General features: G+C 34.5%; 2 protein-coding genes across 3 annotated transcripts; one reads left to right on the top strand and one right to left on the bottom strand.

Moving 5' to 3' along the window:
- Positions 1 to 1,422: 1,422 nt before the first annotated feature.
- LOC148620679 (TELO2-interacting protein 2-like) lies at positions 1,423 to 8,572 on the top strand. Of its 2 annotated transcripts, XM_088574377.1 has the most exons (3): positions 1,497 to 1,511; positions 1,693 to 1,729; positions 5,350 to 8,572. In XM_088574377.1, exon 3 carries the CDS (start codon positions 5,365 to 5,367, stop codon positions 6,919 to 6,921), a length of 1,557 nt encoding a protein of 518 aa, XP_088430503.1. In that variant the 5' UTR covers positions 1,497 to 1,511; positions 1,693 to 1,729; positions 5,350 to 5,364; the 3' UTR covers positions 6,922 to 8,572. The 2 variants fall into 2 exon arrangements, with proteins under 2 accessions (XP_088430502.1, XP_088430503.1); XM_088574376.1 differs by lacking the exon at positions 1,693 to 1,729 and having other exon boundaries at positions 1,423 to 1,511.
- Positions 8,573 to 14,407: 5,835 nt separating this feature from the next.
- On the bottom strand, positions 14,408 to 16,936 carry LOC148620678 (uncharacterized). Its single transcript, XM_088573865.1, has 2 exons — positions 16,453 to 16,936; positions 14,408 to 16,326 (listed from the first exon to the last, which is right to left on the bottom strand). The coding sequence occupies exons 1-2, from the start codon at positions 16,906 to 16,908 to the stop codon at positions 15,799 to 15,801; spliced, it is 984 nt and encodes a 327-aa protein (XP_088429991.1). The 5' UTR covers positions 16,909 to 16,936; the 3' UTR covers positions 14,408 to 15,798.
- Positions 16,937 to 17,201: the final 265 nt, after the last annotated feature.

Below are 17,201 nucleotides of genomic sequence, written 5' to 3'. Positions count from 1 at the left end.
TCTTTTTTTTTTATAAGTGTTGCCATTTTATCTGCATGCTTTGCTACTTTTTTGTGTATTAAACAGGAAGTGTATATTAGAATATAAAATCCGTGATTTTAATACTGTATGCCTTTGTGTGTGTATTATTGTTCTGTTATTTGTGTCGGTTTTAAAATTTCATTAGAGCTTTACATTTTCCGACTTTAAATAAAGAGTTTGAACTTTGAACTTAGAACCTTTACCACACAAAAACATTCGTGATAGGTAAATGAGTTCTTTACTGGTCAGTTTCATTATATAAAGAAGCAATATTGTGTGGAAGCAACATATGATTTCAGGGGCGGGTCCAGGATTTGAGTTTGGGGGAGGGGCGTTAATTGAATGAAATGCCGTGCAAAGCAAGGCCAAAAATTTATGGGGTGAAACTTGTGTTTTTTCTTACCGATTTAGGGGGGGCGTACGCTCGGCACGCCAGTCCTTGGATCCGCGCCTGGACTTTGCGCATACTTCCATTTCACACACTAAAAAATCGAAAGTGTAAAATTAGTTGCAAGTTATGACGTCACAATACTTTTTTCCATTATGACGCCATAAGTTAGTTAATTTAATTCTTTCATTTTTATGTTCATTTTAAAATGCAGTGTCTGTGATTAAGAGTAATCAAGGGAACCAAGATTACAGCCGGGCACCACGGCACTCAAGTTTCTGTATACTAGTTTTTTGTTGTGTATCATACTTGGTCAAAGCTCTGTGATCTGGAATAGAATTTTATATCTATGATGAAAGAATGCATTTCGATTTGCATATGTATGTTGCTTTTTTTCTGTCTATGTTCTGTTGGCTTTGTTTCTACGCAGTTAGCTACTCTATTATACACTCCCTGACGTTACAGTATTTAGGTATAAATATAATCAAGCTCTTCAACTATAGGTCTCAAATATTAATTATTGGTTCATCGAAGTTGTCATTTTCAACCAGTTTCATAAAAATAAAGCAGCAACCGTTTGATTCTCTGGGGGCGGGGGCTGAGACAAACTTATTTCCCTTGAGCAAAAATAACATTTTCTTCAGGGTCAATAAAAAAATCATCATCATCCATGGAATCAATCTATTTTTGTCATCTCACTACTGCATAACACCTTTCATATAGTCAGCATGAATTTTTTTCATTTTTAAAATATTTTTTTTCTCTCTAGTGATTAGTCAAATTATTTTTCCACATTTTCCAGAAACAAACTTTTTCCCCCCAAAAAAATCTATTCCCCTGATCGATCAGTCTTACCAAAACTGAGCCGACTAAAATGAGTGCACATAAGATGAATTTCATTTTTATGGCAATATCAAAAATATAGTTCCGTCAAAATTTCCAGAATATTTCTGGAAACAAATTTCGAAGTTTCATATTAAACCATTAGTACATTTTTCGGTCATTAGGTAGAACTTTGAAAGGCATGTCGTTCGCCGCATGTCGTTTCCTTTCCCTGTCGTGAACACTCCCTCCAGATTTAAAATGAGGTGACACATATTAGGTATAATTAATTAACGATGGAGGTTCTTTTGATAACTTTTTACTGATTAATTATTTATATAGATAGATATATCTAGCTATGATAGCCCTATGGATTCTTTGTGATTTTTTTCCAAATTTTATCGAATCCCCATTGCGGCATTGAGACTTTCAGTTTCACGAATTGTGCAATTGTGTTACAGGAATGCAGGAATAACCCTGGACTCGATCAACTCCACGGTAATCTTGGATAATAACGGATATTGCTTGAAAACTACTGACAAATTGAGCATGTAAACTGAATACACCACCTTGTAGTCTAAATTGTTTTCAATAGGATTATAAATTAACGTCTATTTCTTATACAGTAGTATCAGTACTCAGTAGCATCAGTTTATCACAAATTTTAGCTTTTTGTAACTTTTCATTGACCTGCCTTTTCATACGTACTTGAGTAACCCAATCTTTTTCATTTATTGTTGATAATTATAATTTACATAGAAGGTAATATGATTTGCATAGCTTGTATTAGTCTGAGATTGTGCTAAAATCCAATGGCTGATATGCCATACAAACTGGGACCTTGGGACATCAGAGCTTGTCCCATATAAAAAAAAACTGGTTTGCAAATCAAAAGTTTTATAAATTTAAAGAAAGACAGTTATTTGTTGTTGCATGCATGACAGAACACTATTAACATGTTTTCCACTCTGTAGGAAATTTGAACATTGCTTAGTTGCAATTGTGACTCCATGATCTTGAACTTCATGAATTTCTTAGGTTCATGATCGCAATATTTTGTCACTTTAAAAAGAAAATGTCCATTGTTTAAACATGCTAAACACAAACTATTGCAGAAAAGTATGTACACAATACTGTTAATGAAGGTCCAGGACCTTCGTAGATTTCAAATGGAAAGTACACTACTACAATGTAAGAGGTTGGGATTCCGTTCCTCCCTCTTACTTCTGAGCGCCATATTGAATAACGCTCGTTCTGCTGTTCTTTGAAATTGGCAGAATTATAGTGAACTATTTTCCATTTAAAACGTTTTATATAGTTTCTTTACCATAACAGGGCTGAATGTGACTAAACTGAAGAAAAACAAATGACCTACCTGATGAGAAAATCCAGCAATCCTGGAAATCTGTTGTAAAAGCAGTTAAAATGAACTTTATATTTGGTTTTTAGCTTTTTTGAGTGTTTAATTCCGGTTGATAAAAGAACATATCAAATTAACCTAAGAATTGCCTTTACCAACTTTAAGTTCATTTTGTCAAAAACATATTGTATTCTGCAAAATTAGTGACCTAATTCAAAATGGCTGGTCATTTTGACAACTGTCTTCATTACAAATGTTTTCTAGGTATTTAACAAGGATTCTGGTTCAATTTCTGGTAGGTTAAACTTCTTTTATGTAAATAAATGACTTAAAATATTTTAAAACACATGTTTAGCTGATTCACATTGGTGGTGGCTTTCAACATGTCAGATGCTGGAGGTTAGGATGGTACCAAGTCAGAAAATAGCTTGCCAGACTACCTCTAGCATTGCTGGAGTAGAAAGTACACCTGATGTAAACAAAAGGTCCTCATTAGAAATTTAATGTAGTGTATTGAAAGATCAGGACCTATAGTTAATGAAATACATGTATAAAAAGTCCTGGGTCAGAAACCAAGGGTCCCAGACCTTGAACCTACACTAATTTGAACCCCTATCTACATACCTAGTTTTTAATTTTTCAAGAGCCAATAGAGTAATAAATTTTAGCCTAAAGTGCATACTAAAATTTGTGCACAAAATCCAGTGTTTTTTATATTGGACAAGACCTGATGTCCCACAGCCCAGCCTGTCTAGCATATCAGCCATTGGGCACCAGGGCAATTTCAGACTAAGCTTGAACCAATGTCTGAAGTATTCAATCACCCATATAGACCCTCAATTATTTTATCAAGCATCATGGTCACGTGACAAAAATTTAACACACAAGTCAACCTGAATATACCTTCATGCAGATGACATACATTTATGTATACATGTATAGAAGCCAGCCTGCCTGTTAGGAGATATATACTTCACTGTTCTGTAGGTAAATACATGTATGTAAATGGCACTAACAAAAATGGTAGTTATAAGTAAATAACACTCGTTTAGAAGGCTACAAGCTTCACTAAAACTTATACTATATCTGCTGTCATGTTTTGAAATGTTATCGGAAGTTCATTGCCAGGGCTGCAGGTGCATACAAAATAATTGATTGAAAACTCCAATCAATCAAAAATACCTAACAAGACCATATACATAAAGGCAATGATGCAGGATAAATGTTGTGTATTTTAGTTTTGAACAATGTGTAAAATAGTAGTCATTGGTAAATATACCGATACATGCACATTGCCTCTTTGAGGTGTGGGTGGGGTAGGGGAGCCCATTACTCAAAGTTGGAAAATCTGTGAATTCCTTAGGCTAAGGTAGGTGCCTAGATTCTTAAGCATGAAGCAACATTGTATTATTGTTTAATGTCTTAACATGTCATCTGATGGATATTAATGTTGAATGTAAATGCCCCATGCATGACCATGATTGGGTTATAAAAAAAATGCTTGAATTTTTCACAAATGAACAGGTTTAAATATTTAATAAGGGGGAAGTCTTCCATTTGAAGTATTTATAGCTCTTGAACTTTTTTTTTAGACATACATGTAGGACAGTGCCTTTTGTGCATTTTAAATGATTAAAATTTCCTTAAATTAATAATACTGGAAAGCAAAGCACTTTATTGTCTTGGACAGAGCACTGTGTCCCTGCCTATGTGTAAATGGGCAGAAACTGATCAACATATAAAGGCTAGAAACCACTAATTCCACTTCCCATAGGCTTTTATGCTAATTTCACAATATTCAATGGCTTCTCTGGACTTTACCTTAACTTTAACCTGCAGAGGACTATATATCAGCATGATTCTACATATGTCAGCTCACAATCCTCAGAATGGCATGTAGGGTTAGCAGACTTGCAGTGCAGTACTGGTCACCGGAAGTGAAGCCTGAAGGGTCTATAAATAGCATGGAAAATCCCAGTGTTTTCACAAGATAGGGGTATATTTAGAAACCATTATGGAGATAAGGCTTCACATCACAAGAAGCAAAATGCATCTATAAAATAAATGTTTTTCCTTTCAGAAACTGTTTAAATTTTTTAAATAAGATGAGAACTTTTTTCACAGCACTATGAGGAACAGGGGTAATTTCTGCGTAGGACTATTTTTGTGTACGTTCCAAATGCTCATTGGTTGAATTGATGGTCTGTAACCTAAAACAACCAAAGATATAAGTTTCTCTTTTTGTTACAGAGGGAATAATGGGTTTTTCCTTCAAGACACTTAAGTAGTAGTCTTTGTAAGAATCATGCAAATTCTGTAATATGTGATACACCCACAAAAGGCTACACATTTATTTTTGTAATTAAGTTGTTTTATTGGTATATATGATGAAATGTATTATTATTCATTCCAGTTTGTCTGCTCTGAGGAGATTATTCACATTGAAAATCCAACAGTTTCTATTGTATTTTAGTGTCATTTACAGAGTTATCTCCCTTAAATTTGAATTCTACAGTACATTCTATATGATTTTAATCTCCTAAGACCAAGGGTTATATGAAAAGCCACATGCTAATTTCTGTTTAGGTATTTTAAACAAAATATCAATAATAAAAATATGTTGAAAAATTTCCAACCATGAAACACATTTTGCATGATTTTTATCGAGAGTGCTACTGAACATTATTCATTTTAGAATGAAATATTTTAAATATATAATAGCTTTTCAATATTTTTTGGTTTTCTTTTCTTTTTCCAGGTAAAATAGTGAACCATGGCTCATCTGAAAGCACTGATTCAAGAAATTCTTTCTCACGATAAGGCAGAGGATAGTGCATTAAGGTCAGATCTTCAGGATGAGATTGTCAATCGGTACAATCTACTGGATTTGTTTAAAGAGGTTTTAACCTTGGAGGAAAGAAATGAACAAATGAAACACTTAGCAATCTGTACTGTTGTCTGTGCCAAAGCCCCATCAGGATGGTTTATACATTCTACACTTATAATTAAACAAACTGAATCGTTTGGTTTAGTTAGAGACACATTAAATTTGGGCCTTGTACCAGCAATGAAAAACAAAGAACATTATTGCTATGCCAAGGATGACTTTGTTGGTGTTCCTGACATGGCATCAACTTTATTGTCTATTTACAATATTATGTTCGAAAATTTTCACAATGAAATAATGAATGAAGTCATAGGAGGATTTTTGTCCAACATTGCACCAGACTTGATGTATCTTGTACTTGAACACATCAAAGAAAACTTATGGACCTCACAAATGTCGAGGGTTATGTCCCAAAACCTGTTAAAACTGATAAAAACATATTATAAATGTGAAAGTAATGGTGAACTTCTCATTGCAAACCGAAACTTGATGAATGTAGATCTTGCTTTAAGAATTACAGAAAAAAGTATATTGACATCTATGCTAAAATTATTGGGCCCAAAACTTACCAAAGAAGGATGGACGATGTTTCCCAGTGCTAAATGTGTCTTTCAATGGTGCCTTTTCAACACTAGATATCCATATTTTTATGATTACTTGGAGCGATTCCTGCCTCCATCCCTAAACTTTGTTGATGACTTTATCATGGAAAATAGAGTAATTGGAGTTCAGTGCTTGCAGCATATTATGGAGAATGTGTCACCAGAACAGCTTCGTTGGTACGGGCATGCTGATGTTATTTATCAAGCAGTGAAACATCAGCTTCATACCAATGAAGCTGAATTAAATGAAGTATCTTTCCCTGCTATTCTTTCAATTCTTCAAATAGTGGAGAAAATGCAGACTTCAGTGGAACAACAACCTTATCGAAATACTGCAAAACATGACGAAATCATACACATAATTTTACTAAATGCTGAATTTGAAAGGAAGATTGTTCTTCGTCAAATTGTCACCAAGTTTCTCGGTGATTTTGTGGATGTTATGGGACTTGCTTCAGTCAAGCATCTCCATAGAATTTTAAAACTTGTTGAGAGCTACCTTGAAGTTTATGATGGACAAGGAGAAATCACACGGATGAATGTTTTAGATTTACTAGAAAGGGTTGTTAAGAATACTTGGCCAAGAATTCCATCCTACACAGAAATGATTATAAGAATGCTTTTGAAATTTCTTTGCAGCATTGCCATACAAGACTCTCAGAGAACTGAAACACAGACATCACTACTTGTAGATAAGATAAGCACATGTCTGAAACTCCTGAAAATAATTGATGGTGAAAAATGTGAGGCATTACTAAAGTCACTTGAAAGTTCTGAGTTACCTCCCCTTTGCTCTGAAGTTCTCAAAGGTGTTAAGTATTCAGTTGATTGTACTGGGTAGATAAAACAACGAATGTTTAGAGCTCAATTTTGTTAAACTTTAATTTTCCCATGCTCTGCATATGGTCTTTGTGAAATGTTTTTCTTTTTTCAGTTGTACATTTGATGGCTTTACCACGGCCATTGCTGGACTTCAATAGAAAGCAGAATTGAAATTAATTTCTTGGTTTTGAGACTTTCCTTTAATTTTAGTCTTTATAATGATTCCTAAGTACCCACATTTTTGGCCACATCAATAAAATTAAACATGAATTTTTAATTTTCATCAGAACTTGATATTGATGGTAAAAAATGATGAATTTTCAAATTTTGTAACAAAAAATATAATTTTAAAAAATCCTGGACTCAAGTGCCTGTGTTGGCTGTGGGGAATCGAGAAATTTTCAAAAGGGATGCCCAAAACCAGGTCCTAAGCTTTTAAACAACCACAAAAAATTGCATTGGTATGATGGTATCATGCTGTCGTCCTCAACTGAGCCGTTGTTATTATCTGAGTCTGCATCGACAATTTGGTAACCATGCAATAACTTGAGTATATAATTATGGATCTTTATGAAATTATACTTTAAAATGCCATACCACAAAGTAAGTTAGGGGTCAGAACAGACATTTTTATGATATTCAGACAATAACTTGACAATAAGAAATTGTCCCACAAGATGCTGTACTACATAAGGAAAACTGGTTGATTTTAGGTATAGTCAATCAAAATATCTAGGAATAAGACTGGGATTGATTTTTTTACTTAAACTGCTTAGGAATGAAGGACCAAAATATTTCTCAGTAACAAGTATTGTCATCATATCTGGACAATAACTGAATCTTGATGGAATTGTACCACAAAGTGTCATATCTCAAAAGGAAAGTTGGGATTGATTTGGCCGTTGTGATTGGACAGAAAAGAGGACCACGTTGATTGTGATCAAATTCTTATCCTGTGTCAAATATTTAATCCGAATAAAAAATTTAGAGCTGTATCAAGCTTGAATTTAGTAAGTTCGCACTCTTGCCCCAACTTCAGGGTTCCACCTCTGGGGTTGTATCAAGCTGCGCCCAAGCAAAGCATTTTAGTCCTTAAGAAAAAAATATGAGAAAAGTACGTTATATTCGCTTATTTATCTTAATGACACAATGCTAAAAACGAATTTTGCTGATTTTTTGCTAAACAACATTGTTGTTTGAATATCTTTCAATATCTTAAAGTAGAAATATAACATTTCATAAAATTTTCAATTTCAAAATGAGTCAAGCGACATAGACAAAACGAAGAAACAAAACAATTAAACGAAAAGCTCTTAAAGAATGAAGCACTCGCTTTTAAAAAAAAAATGGGAAATTTCGTAGCTATTTTATCTGATCGAGCAGAACAAAAAGATTGAATCATTTCCGTCTTTCAAGGGGGTAACTCCAATGAGAATTTGCCATACAACTTCAACACAATTATGCCAATATTTAGTTAGATTTATTTATGTTTATGTGTGCTATGAATTGCTTATAATGTGTTGATGTTTCGTATTTGCTTTAACTCGTCACGGTTTTGATTTTTTATGGAGTTATTATATACAACAACAATAATTTTGCATATCCATTCGAATTCGGATCTGCTTGTTTTTCTGTTGTTTTTTTTTTAGAAATCGAATAATTTAACTGAGCAGCTGTTGTCATGCGTATTGTTTGTGCCATAGCCATTCCTTATGAAGTTTAAAATTACGTTGTGTATCATCTGTTTTTCCCCATCTATTCAGACAATCATAACACATCACAAATGTATGTGTGTGTGTTACTAGTAATACACAGAGTTTAAATATCAATATTCTCTACTTTCCGTTCTCGATCATGTTACTTTCCCAAACCACTAAATTACATTTGATGAAACTTGTACATTTTCTTCATCAGATAATGCCACTGTGCAGCTTCTGTATTGTATTTCTATTTGTTTAGTTTTCCACAGGGTCTATGTCCGTGGATTACATTTTTTGAATTGAATGAAAACCTATCAAAATCGGGCAAGTGTAATATTGGATACTGGACAAGTCGTCGTGGTGAAAATAAACAGGGTTTTATTAGTTATCATGTATGAGTGCCTTTATCTTCCAAAGTCGTCGCTTCAATTCACGCCAAAAAGCTGAATGTATCCATTATTTTAAAATACAGGGGTGCATTTGCCGAGGAGAGCAGGGCAAAAATATATTTATCAACTCTAAATGATTTGCCAATTGAATGTGTGCAACGTTTATTCTACCATGACGTGATACTAAAATCGATTTCCTGGTTGAAGCGTTGCAAATTTCTGAGAAGGCACTCGGCGTCACGCGCCTGCCTAAATCCATCTCTGGTCTCCATTCAACTTGTCTGTAGAGGCAAAGGAATGCAATGAATACAAATTATACTGACATTTGAATCATATAGTATATGTATACAACCGAGGACAGTTATATAACTTCTATAACTTTATTTCTATATTTCATAAGTAGTGTTGTTTCGAAACTAGACCTAGAAAAGCAATTTTATTACATGTATGTATTTTTTGCATCCTATCACTATACATAAAATGTATATCCTTTACCGTCAACACAAACACTACGTGTATCCTGCTTTGCCAAAAGTTGTCCATCCGATTGTAGGAGATGTAAGGAATGGTTGTTGAAGTCCATGAACAGATGGCAGAAAAGAATGTTCCGTGTAATTGGTTAGAACTATTAAGTTTAAAACGAGAAAAAAACTTAGATAAATAAAAAAGGCGGGAACATCTAAATCACATGAAGAACAAAACACACAACATGAAAGTACATAGCATTAATCAACAGGAATGAACTCTGTAAAGGACTGATGTTCATCAAGTAAAGTGTGTCCAGAATGGTGACCAGTTTCTGCTTTTTGCAAAATACTTGCATTTCTGCTCGTGATCATTGACGTTTTTATGTTTTGTGAAAAATAAAATGTATGATCGATGTAGTCACTTTGCCGCACTGAAGACTGACACTTTATATCGGTAAACGACCTTAGTAAATGTCAGAGATCCAGATTTTTATTCATTAAACAATCCTTGTTTCGGGGATTTTATACATCGCATCTACCCAAAGAACTTGAGATAAGGTTATTATATATTCGGACACTGGAAAGTCAGCCTCATATTTTGACCTACACTTAGAGATCTATGGTAAAGGCAAACTATTGACCAAACTATACGACCAACGCGATAACTTTTCATTCCATATTTTCAACTTTCTTTCATTTTATCTGTGGCAAAATTCCTTTAGCATCTGCATATGGAGTTTTCATATCACAACTCATGCGGTATGCCAGAGCATGCCGTAAATATGCATACGACTTTTTGTAACGCGCTAGACTTCTTACAGTTTGGATTTTGGAACAGGGTTATGTTGCAAAAAGATTGAAGTCATTACTACAGAAGTATTGTGAAGTCGTCGTTCATCATGAACTCGTGGATCGTTATAGTGTATTCAACTGCACCATGAGAACCGGTTTGTCCAACGTTTCACAGTTTGATCTACCTGAAAGTGCAAAACGAGAAAAAAAAACATGGACAAAATAGAGCCAGGAACATCTAAATCACAGCAGATGAAGAACAAAACGCACAACATGTAAGTAATACAGCATTGATCGACAGGAACGGACTCCAGTCTTAATCACTGATGCTAAACTAAAGTTTGTCCGAAATGTTGATCAGTTCTGCTTTTTTGAGAAATACTCGCCTTTCTGCTTGTGACCATTGACGTTTTTATGTCATATGAAAATAGAAACTATAAAACCGATGTAGTCACTTTGCCCCAATGAAGACTGACATTTTATATTGGTAAACCAGGTCATGATATTGACCCTAGTAAATGCAAGTGTCCAGAATACCGAGATCCAGGTTTATGAATGAGATGAAAAATATCTTTAAATAAAAAAAAAAAAACAAACCCCCCCCCCAAAAAAAAACAACAAAAAAAAAAAAAAAAAAAAACAAAGCAAAAAACAAAAACAAAACAAAACAAAAAACAAAAACAAAACAAATATTTTCCCGAACTTAACCTTTCATTTCCACGTGAACTATTGTTTAATTTTCCCCTTCATCTAGTCTTCCATTTTTGAACACAACGGAAAGTTAAAAAAAAGTGCATCTATGGTTATGTTAGGATGAATGTGACAGTGTTCAATTCTACAATACATCAAATAACGATATTTTCGGGTAAGTTGTATAAACGAATCATCTTAATAAGTAGGCCCCGCGTTGACAATGTTACATTTTCCTTTGGTAGTTCACTTTTGAAATACTTTAGTTCACGACATTTGAAAGAGTAATCAAGGAAACCAAGGTTATAGCGGTAATAAAAAGAATGTAATCCAGGGACAAAGACCAGACATGGAAAACAGACATACACAACAAAGAACATCAAGTAACTAAAATCATACCTACAAAGTAACAAAAGTAAATGAGCAACTCGGACTCCACTAAAAACTGGGAGCATGGACCAGGTGTGCAGGTAGGGTAAGCGTCCTCTGCTTTTCTAAAAACACACGCCGAGTTGCTCATAAAAATTCAAGTCCGGGGTAGACAAACTTGGAAAGGAAAACTATGGCCCGTTGATTAAATCAGTTTCCATGGTGCAGATGGATACACCATAACGATCCACGAGTTCATGATGACGACCATAAAACTTCTGTAGTGATGACTTTAATCTTGTAGCAACATAACCCTGTTCCAGAAGCCTATTTGTTAGAGTTCTAGGGCGATTCAAAAAGTCTGCGTAGTTTCGGCAAGCTCTGGCATAACGTATGAGTCGTGATATGAGCACTCCATACGCAGGTGCTGAAGAAATATTGCCATATATGTATGGAAAGTTGACAATGTTGAATGAAAAGTCATCACGTTTGTCGTAAAGTGTGGTCAATAATTCCCTTACCATCGATTTCTAAGTGTAGGTCAAAGCTATGAGCAACAATACTTTTTAGATTCAAGCAAAATATTTTTTTTACAGTTTTGGTAAATGAAAACTGATTTAAGTAAATTATATTTCATGTAGTTTCAAATTAAATAGCATTAATACTGTGATTTAGAAAAATAAACTTTTACAATCACCAACATCATATTCTTAGTAACAAATACATGTATGTCCTTAGAATCAAGCATTTACATCATAGGGGCTTGCTCACAATATCAATTATGCAGCCCGACTACCATACTAGGAATTTAACTACAGATTTTATGTACTTTCAATGTATAGAAACACTTACATTGAGTGAAAATTACAAGAAAAATATTCATGTTTTTATTTTACATTGGCTCTATACGTACAATAACTGGAAAGGTGTATTGTTTATATCAAATTATTTCAAGGGAAAAAGAATTATTTAAGTCCTTGTAAGGTTCCAGTTAGAACACTATTTTTACAAAATGTATTTTGGCGCATTCGGTGTTACCTTCAATACTATCACACCCAATCACTAAAAATCCTTTATTATCCACACATAAACTATAAGATGCCAAGCTCATTTGTATCCTGTTTCGCCAGTAGTTGATCATCCGATCGTAAGACATGTAATAAACATTTGTCAACGTCAGCGATCACAATGTTATTACTCGGTGTCACGGTAATACCCCTTGGCGTAGGCGGTTGTTATATCCATTGTATGTGAACCTCAGCTTGTCCTCTTGATCTACAGAGTCCATGGAAATAAATTTAGGATAATTAAATAGTCTTTTACCGCCACGGCTAAATTCGATAACGTGTTTCATTTTGTAATCTACTCCCAGTATAAGGACTTGTCTGATACTGAATTCTGTGACTTCATATTTAGGTCCATTTTCTCTTACACCTATGATTAGTTTGTACCATCCTCTGACACTGCTCTCAATAAAACGGTTCGGATGAGATCAGTAACTCGTTTTTATCGTTCATATCCACATTGAATGTTCTTATGTCTCGATATTTCAATTTTCTTTCGTTTGATCTAACAAAAACCAAAAACATAAGTACTACTTTATATAAAGAACAAAACATCTTTAAATCTCTCGACCTCCAACACAAAAAGGGACTCCGTCCTCGTGCAATATAATCTGAACAGGTCCATATATAACGTATTGACATAGTTAAAAGTTCAGAATTGATAAATATCAAATGTCAGTGAAAGATATATCAATATAATTCTTGAATTTCATATCAAAGTGAAAAACGGTGAAGTTTTCTGCTATTTTGCATTAATTAGAGGAGAGATCAAAGATCAATCGACCACAATACATTTTGATAAGTAATCTAAGTGAAATCGTACATTGTAGGTATCGAGAAATAGGTAAAATGTAATGATCACATGTATAGAATTTTAAAGATGTAAAAAATAACTACTTCCGAAAAAGTTGACTATTTAATCACTGAACAAAATTGCCACTAAAAATGGTTGCATTTTAGTGCATTTTCAATGATTAAGAGATAATAAGACACCACTTTTCTTATTTCAATGTTTATAATTTATTTTATCTCGCATTATTACACGTAAGTTTTCCTTATTTTGCCAAAACATTTTTTAAGTCTACGACAATGGGCTCAACGGGCTTTCGTGCATATCTACGGCAAGGAGCATTATTAATAAAAACCTTGTACAAACCTTTTATAGATACAAACAAAGAAGTATGTCAAGGCAAGTATTATACCCTCCTGTAAAATATATATATATATATATATATATATATAGAAAGGTCTGAAAAATTCCCAACGATGTTAGAACTGCCAAATTTGCGATGCAAATTTTTGTTTGGTCGTTCCCTCCGCGGGACTCGAACTCGTACTGCTGTGACATCTATGGCAACACCGCCTGCACAAAGTCCAGCGCCCTAGACCACTCGGCCAGCTAGGCTATATAAAAATATAGCTTTCGCTGGCGAGGTCATTCCTCCTCGTAGGATTAATCTAGGGCTGTAACTTAGTACACGATATAAGGTGGTACGGGACAGTTCATTTAGATGTTAATATGTAGGATGGAGGATCAAATTAATGATGCATGTCACAACAAATCAATATTATACAACGTCTCAGAATGTGACGACTCTATTTGCTACACTGCTCCATCGGATCAAATTGATACAGGGAAGATACATAAACGTATAGAAAGGTCTGAAAAATTCCCAACGATGTTAGAACTGTCAAATTTGCGATGCAAATTTTTGGTCGTTCCCTCCGCGGGACTCGAACTCGTACTGCTGTGACATCTATGGCAACACCGCCTGCACAAAGTCCAGCGACCTAGACCACTCGGCTAGCTAGGCTATATAAAAATATAGCTTTCGCTGGCCGGGTCATTCCTATATTTATACGTATCACACCCTATCACTAGAAATCCTTCACTGTCGACACATAAACTGTAAGGAACTGTGATATTAAACTTCTGTGTACTCTGAATCGCCAGGAATTGTCCATCCGATCGTATGACTTTTAATGAGTGGTTGTTTCTGTTTGCAATAACAATGTTATTACACATTTTCACGGTAGTACTCCTCGGAGCAAACGGACAAACTTTTTTATATCCATTTTATATAAATCTCAGCATGCTCTCTCTATCAACAGCAACAATACGTCCTTGGATGTCCTTTTTGATCGTATCAATGACGTAAATGCTGTTTTCAGAATCTCTCGCCATACGATAGGGAAAAGCGAATAGTCTTTTACCGCTACTGCTGAATTCTATCGTATTATTTTATTTGGAATCTACAAACACAAGTACTTGTCTGATACTTGATTTTGTAATTTCAAATCGAGGTTCTTTGTTTCGAACAGCTACGAGCAGCTCTCCAGACACTTTTTTGATGTGATGCGAGGTTATAAATAACGGAAACAGTAATGCACGATTTTCATTCCACAATCCTCAGACAAAGATACCAAGGCATTGTAAGGTTCGGGAGGCGTCAGTAAGTCGTTTGAGCCGTTAATTGTCACATCAATCACTTGAATGTTTTGATTGAGTTTTTTCAAAAGTTTTGCTTTGGTGAGTTTTTTTTTTTAACATTGTTATAGTAATACACTCTGGCATCGTCTAAGCATGCTAGAGCAGAAACAGCTGGTAAATCCGTTGTATAAGTATTGTAAACAGAGGAAATGACTTTTTTTGTCATGTTAGAAAAAATAATTCCTGGATGCCGCGTTTCATGTTTATTTTAGCATGGGTATGCACTATTTATGTCAAGATTATAGACACCCTCTGTGACAATGACAAATATAGTGTCTACCCATCTTAAAATAAGCATGAAGTCCGGTATCCAAGATAAATTTCTTATATCTAAAGAAGTGAACAAATGAAAATCCTAAAAGAATAATATTTTTAAGTTGTTAATATTGTCAGCGACTTCTTGCACTCGTAATTTCAGTACTGTACATTCGTATATGATCTGCATAACTATATATCACTACACCATATGCTTCAGATAGGTGCCGCAGAACCGTCCATTCGAGGTTCATACGAGATCAAAATGCACCTCTTACTCAACACATTTCAAAGTTTCTTTCAGTGTATCCAATTCTGTTTTAATTTTGGGTCCAAAACATTAGCAACTATATTGTATATATCTAAGCATTAATTATTTCACACGTTTGTTACTAGTAATAAAGTTAATGTAAATGAAACACAACGTTGCTATGAACTTCGAGCAGCCAGAAGGAATGACGGACAGATAAGGTAAATCCAATATACCAACCACTTGCTGAATAGGGGTATAATTATTGTTTTTCCAAGTCGATTCAGATTGAATAGTAAAATAAATGTGATTTACACCAAATGGTTAACTACCACTTATTTTATAATGTAAAGACACATCTGTACTATCACAAATTTATATTTGATTATCAAACTTACAAGAATTCTTTTTAAATTTCGAATTGTACAATCAATCGATAAGTAGTCTAGTACTAGAAATGTATATTGTATCTATCAATCTCCAGGGAAAAAACAAAACATGAAAATCTTTGTAAGATTTCATGCAGAGTAACGTTTTAACAAGTTCATATGAATCTTGTTTCGCCAGTAGTTGGCCATTTGATCGTGAGACATATAATAAACAGTGATCACCGACAGCAATCAGAATGTTTTTACTCGGTGTCACGGTAATACCCCATGACGTAAACGGTTGACGGTTGTTATGTCCATTGTATATAAACCTCAGCCTGCCCTCTCTATCTACAGCCACGATACGTCCGTGATTTGTATCGTTTGTCAAATCAACGACGTAAATGTTGCAGTTAGAATCCGTGGATATAAATCTAGGATAATTAAAAAGTCTTTTACCTCTGCTGCTGAATTCGATAACGTATTTCATTTTGTAATCTACTCCCAGTATAAGGACTTGTCTGGAACTGAATTCTGTGACTTCATATTTAGGTCCAATTCCTCTCACGCGAGTATTTTTCTTGTTATGCTATCAAAGTGACCACATGTTGTAAATAGTGACGAGGAGTTGAATACTGCTTTCTCTGTACCATCCTCTGACACTGCCGTCAGTAAATGGGGTTCGAATGAGATCAGTAACTCGTTCTTATCGTTCATATCCACATCGAATATTTTTATGTCGCGACAGTTTTTTAATTTTAATTGAGTTTTTCAGAAGTTTGGCTTTGACAAGTTTGTCTTTAATGTTGTTATAGTAATACACTTTATCGCCGTCGAAGCATGTAATCCCATGAACCGATGGTAAATCTGTAGTATAAGTATTGTAAACATAGGAAATGACCTTTGTACTCACTTCTGTAGTCTTGGTATCTTGTAGGGAAGCAAACATTTCAGAAATATCATCATCTTTATGTTCATTGCGCATCTTCGAAACATCTTTTATAGAAATAACGGAATGGTTGTCTGCCGACTTAAACCGAGGATGGATACTAGTTTTACACTTTTCACACATCAATAAGTTACAGTCCTTACATTTCCAAGGTAGTCCCACAAAACTGTCACATAACTTGCACTCTAACGGCGTCTGAGCCTTCCTTATTGGCGATGCCATTTTTAAATAGCGAGCAGTTTGTTTGACATAAAAATGTCAGCTGCACTTTGTCCTTATGTACTTTATACCTTATATTTCTTCCTTGTTTCCTCTATCTTTATTGAAAGATAAAACCCAAATGTACCTTTTGCAAGTGCAGAAGTATACCAGATGTACATAAGATTGAGATGAAAGTGGAAATGTTAACAACCGGCAGTGATGGATCCAGGCGGGGGTAGGGGTATCTTTCCTTTATATTTGAAATTTTATCATTTTCACGGAATGCCCTAGAATACCCCCTTTTTCTGAAAAAC

Source organism: Perna viridis, chromosome 3 (genome assembly GCF_037379345.1).
Source record: "Perna viridis isolate PV_CMFRI_1.1 ecotype Kerala chromosome 3, ASM3737934v1, whole genome shotgun sequence".
Lineage (NCBI taxonomy): Eukaryota > Metazoa > Mollusca > Bivalvia > Mytilida > Mytilidae > Perna > Perna viridis.
The sequence above is the reverse complement of the archived record's forward strand: the minus strand, read 5'-3'. Positions and strand labels throughout refer to the sequence as shown.

Excerpts from the sequence above, each read along its gene's own strand:
- LOC148620679 (XM_088574376.1), top strand. The coding sequence starts at position 5,365 with ATGGCTCATCTGAAAGCACTGATTCAAGAAATTCTTTCTCACGATAAG.
- LOC148620678 (XM_088573865.1), bottom strand. The coding sequence starts at position 16,908 with ATGGCATCGCCAATAAGGAAGGCTCAGACGCCGTTAGAGTGCAAGTTA. Across the intron at positions 16,327-16,452 it reads AAAATATTCGATGTGGATAT|CATAACAAGAAAAATACTCG; the intron begins GAACGATAAGAA and ends TCACTTTGATAG.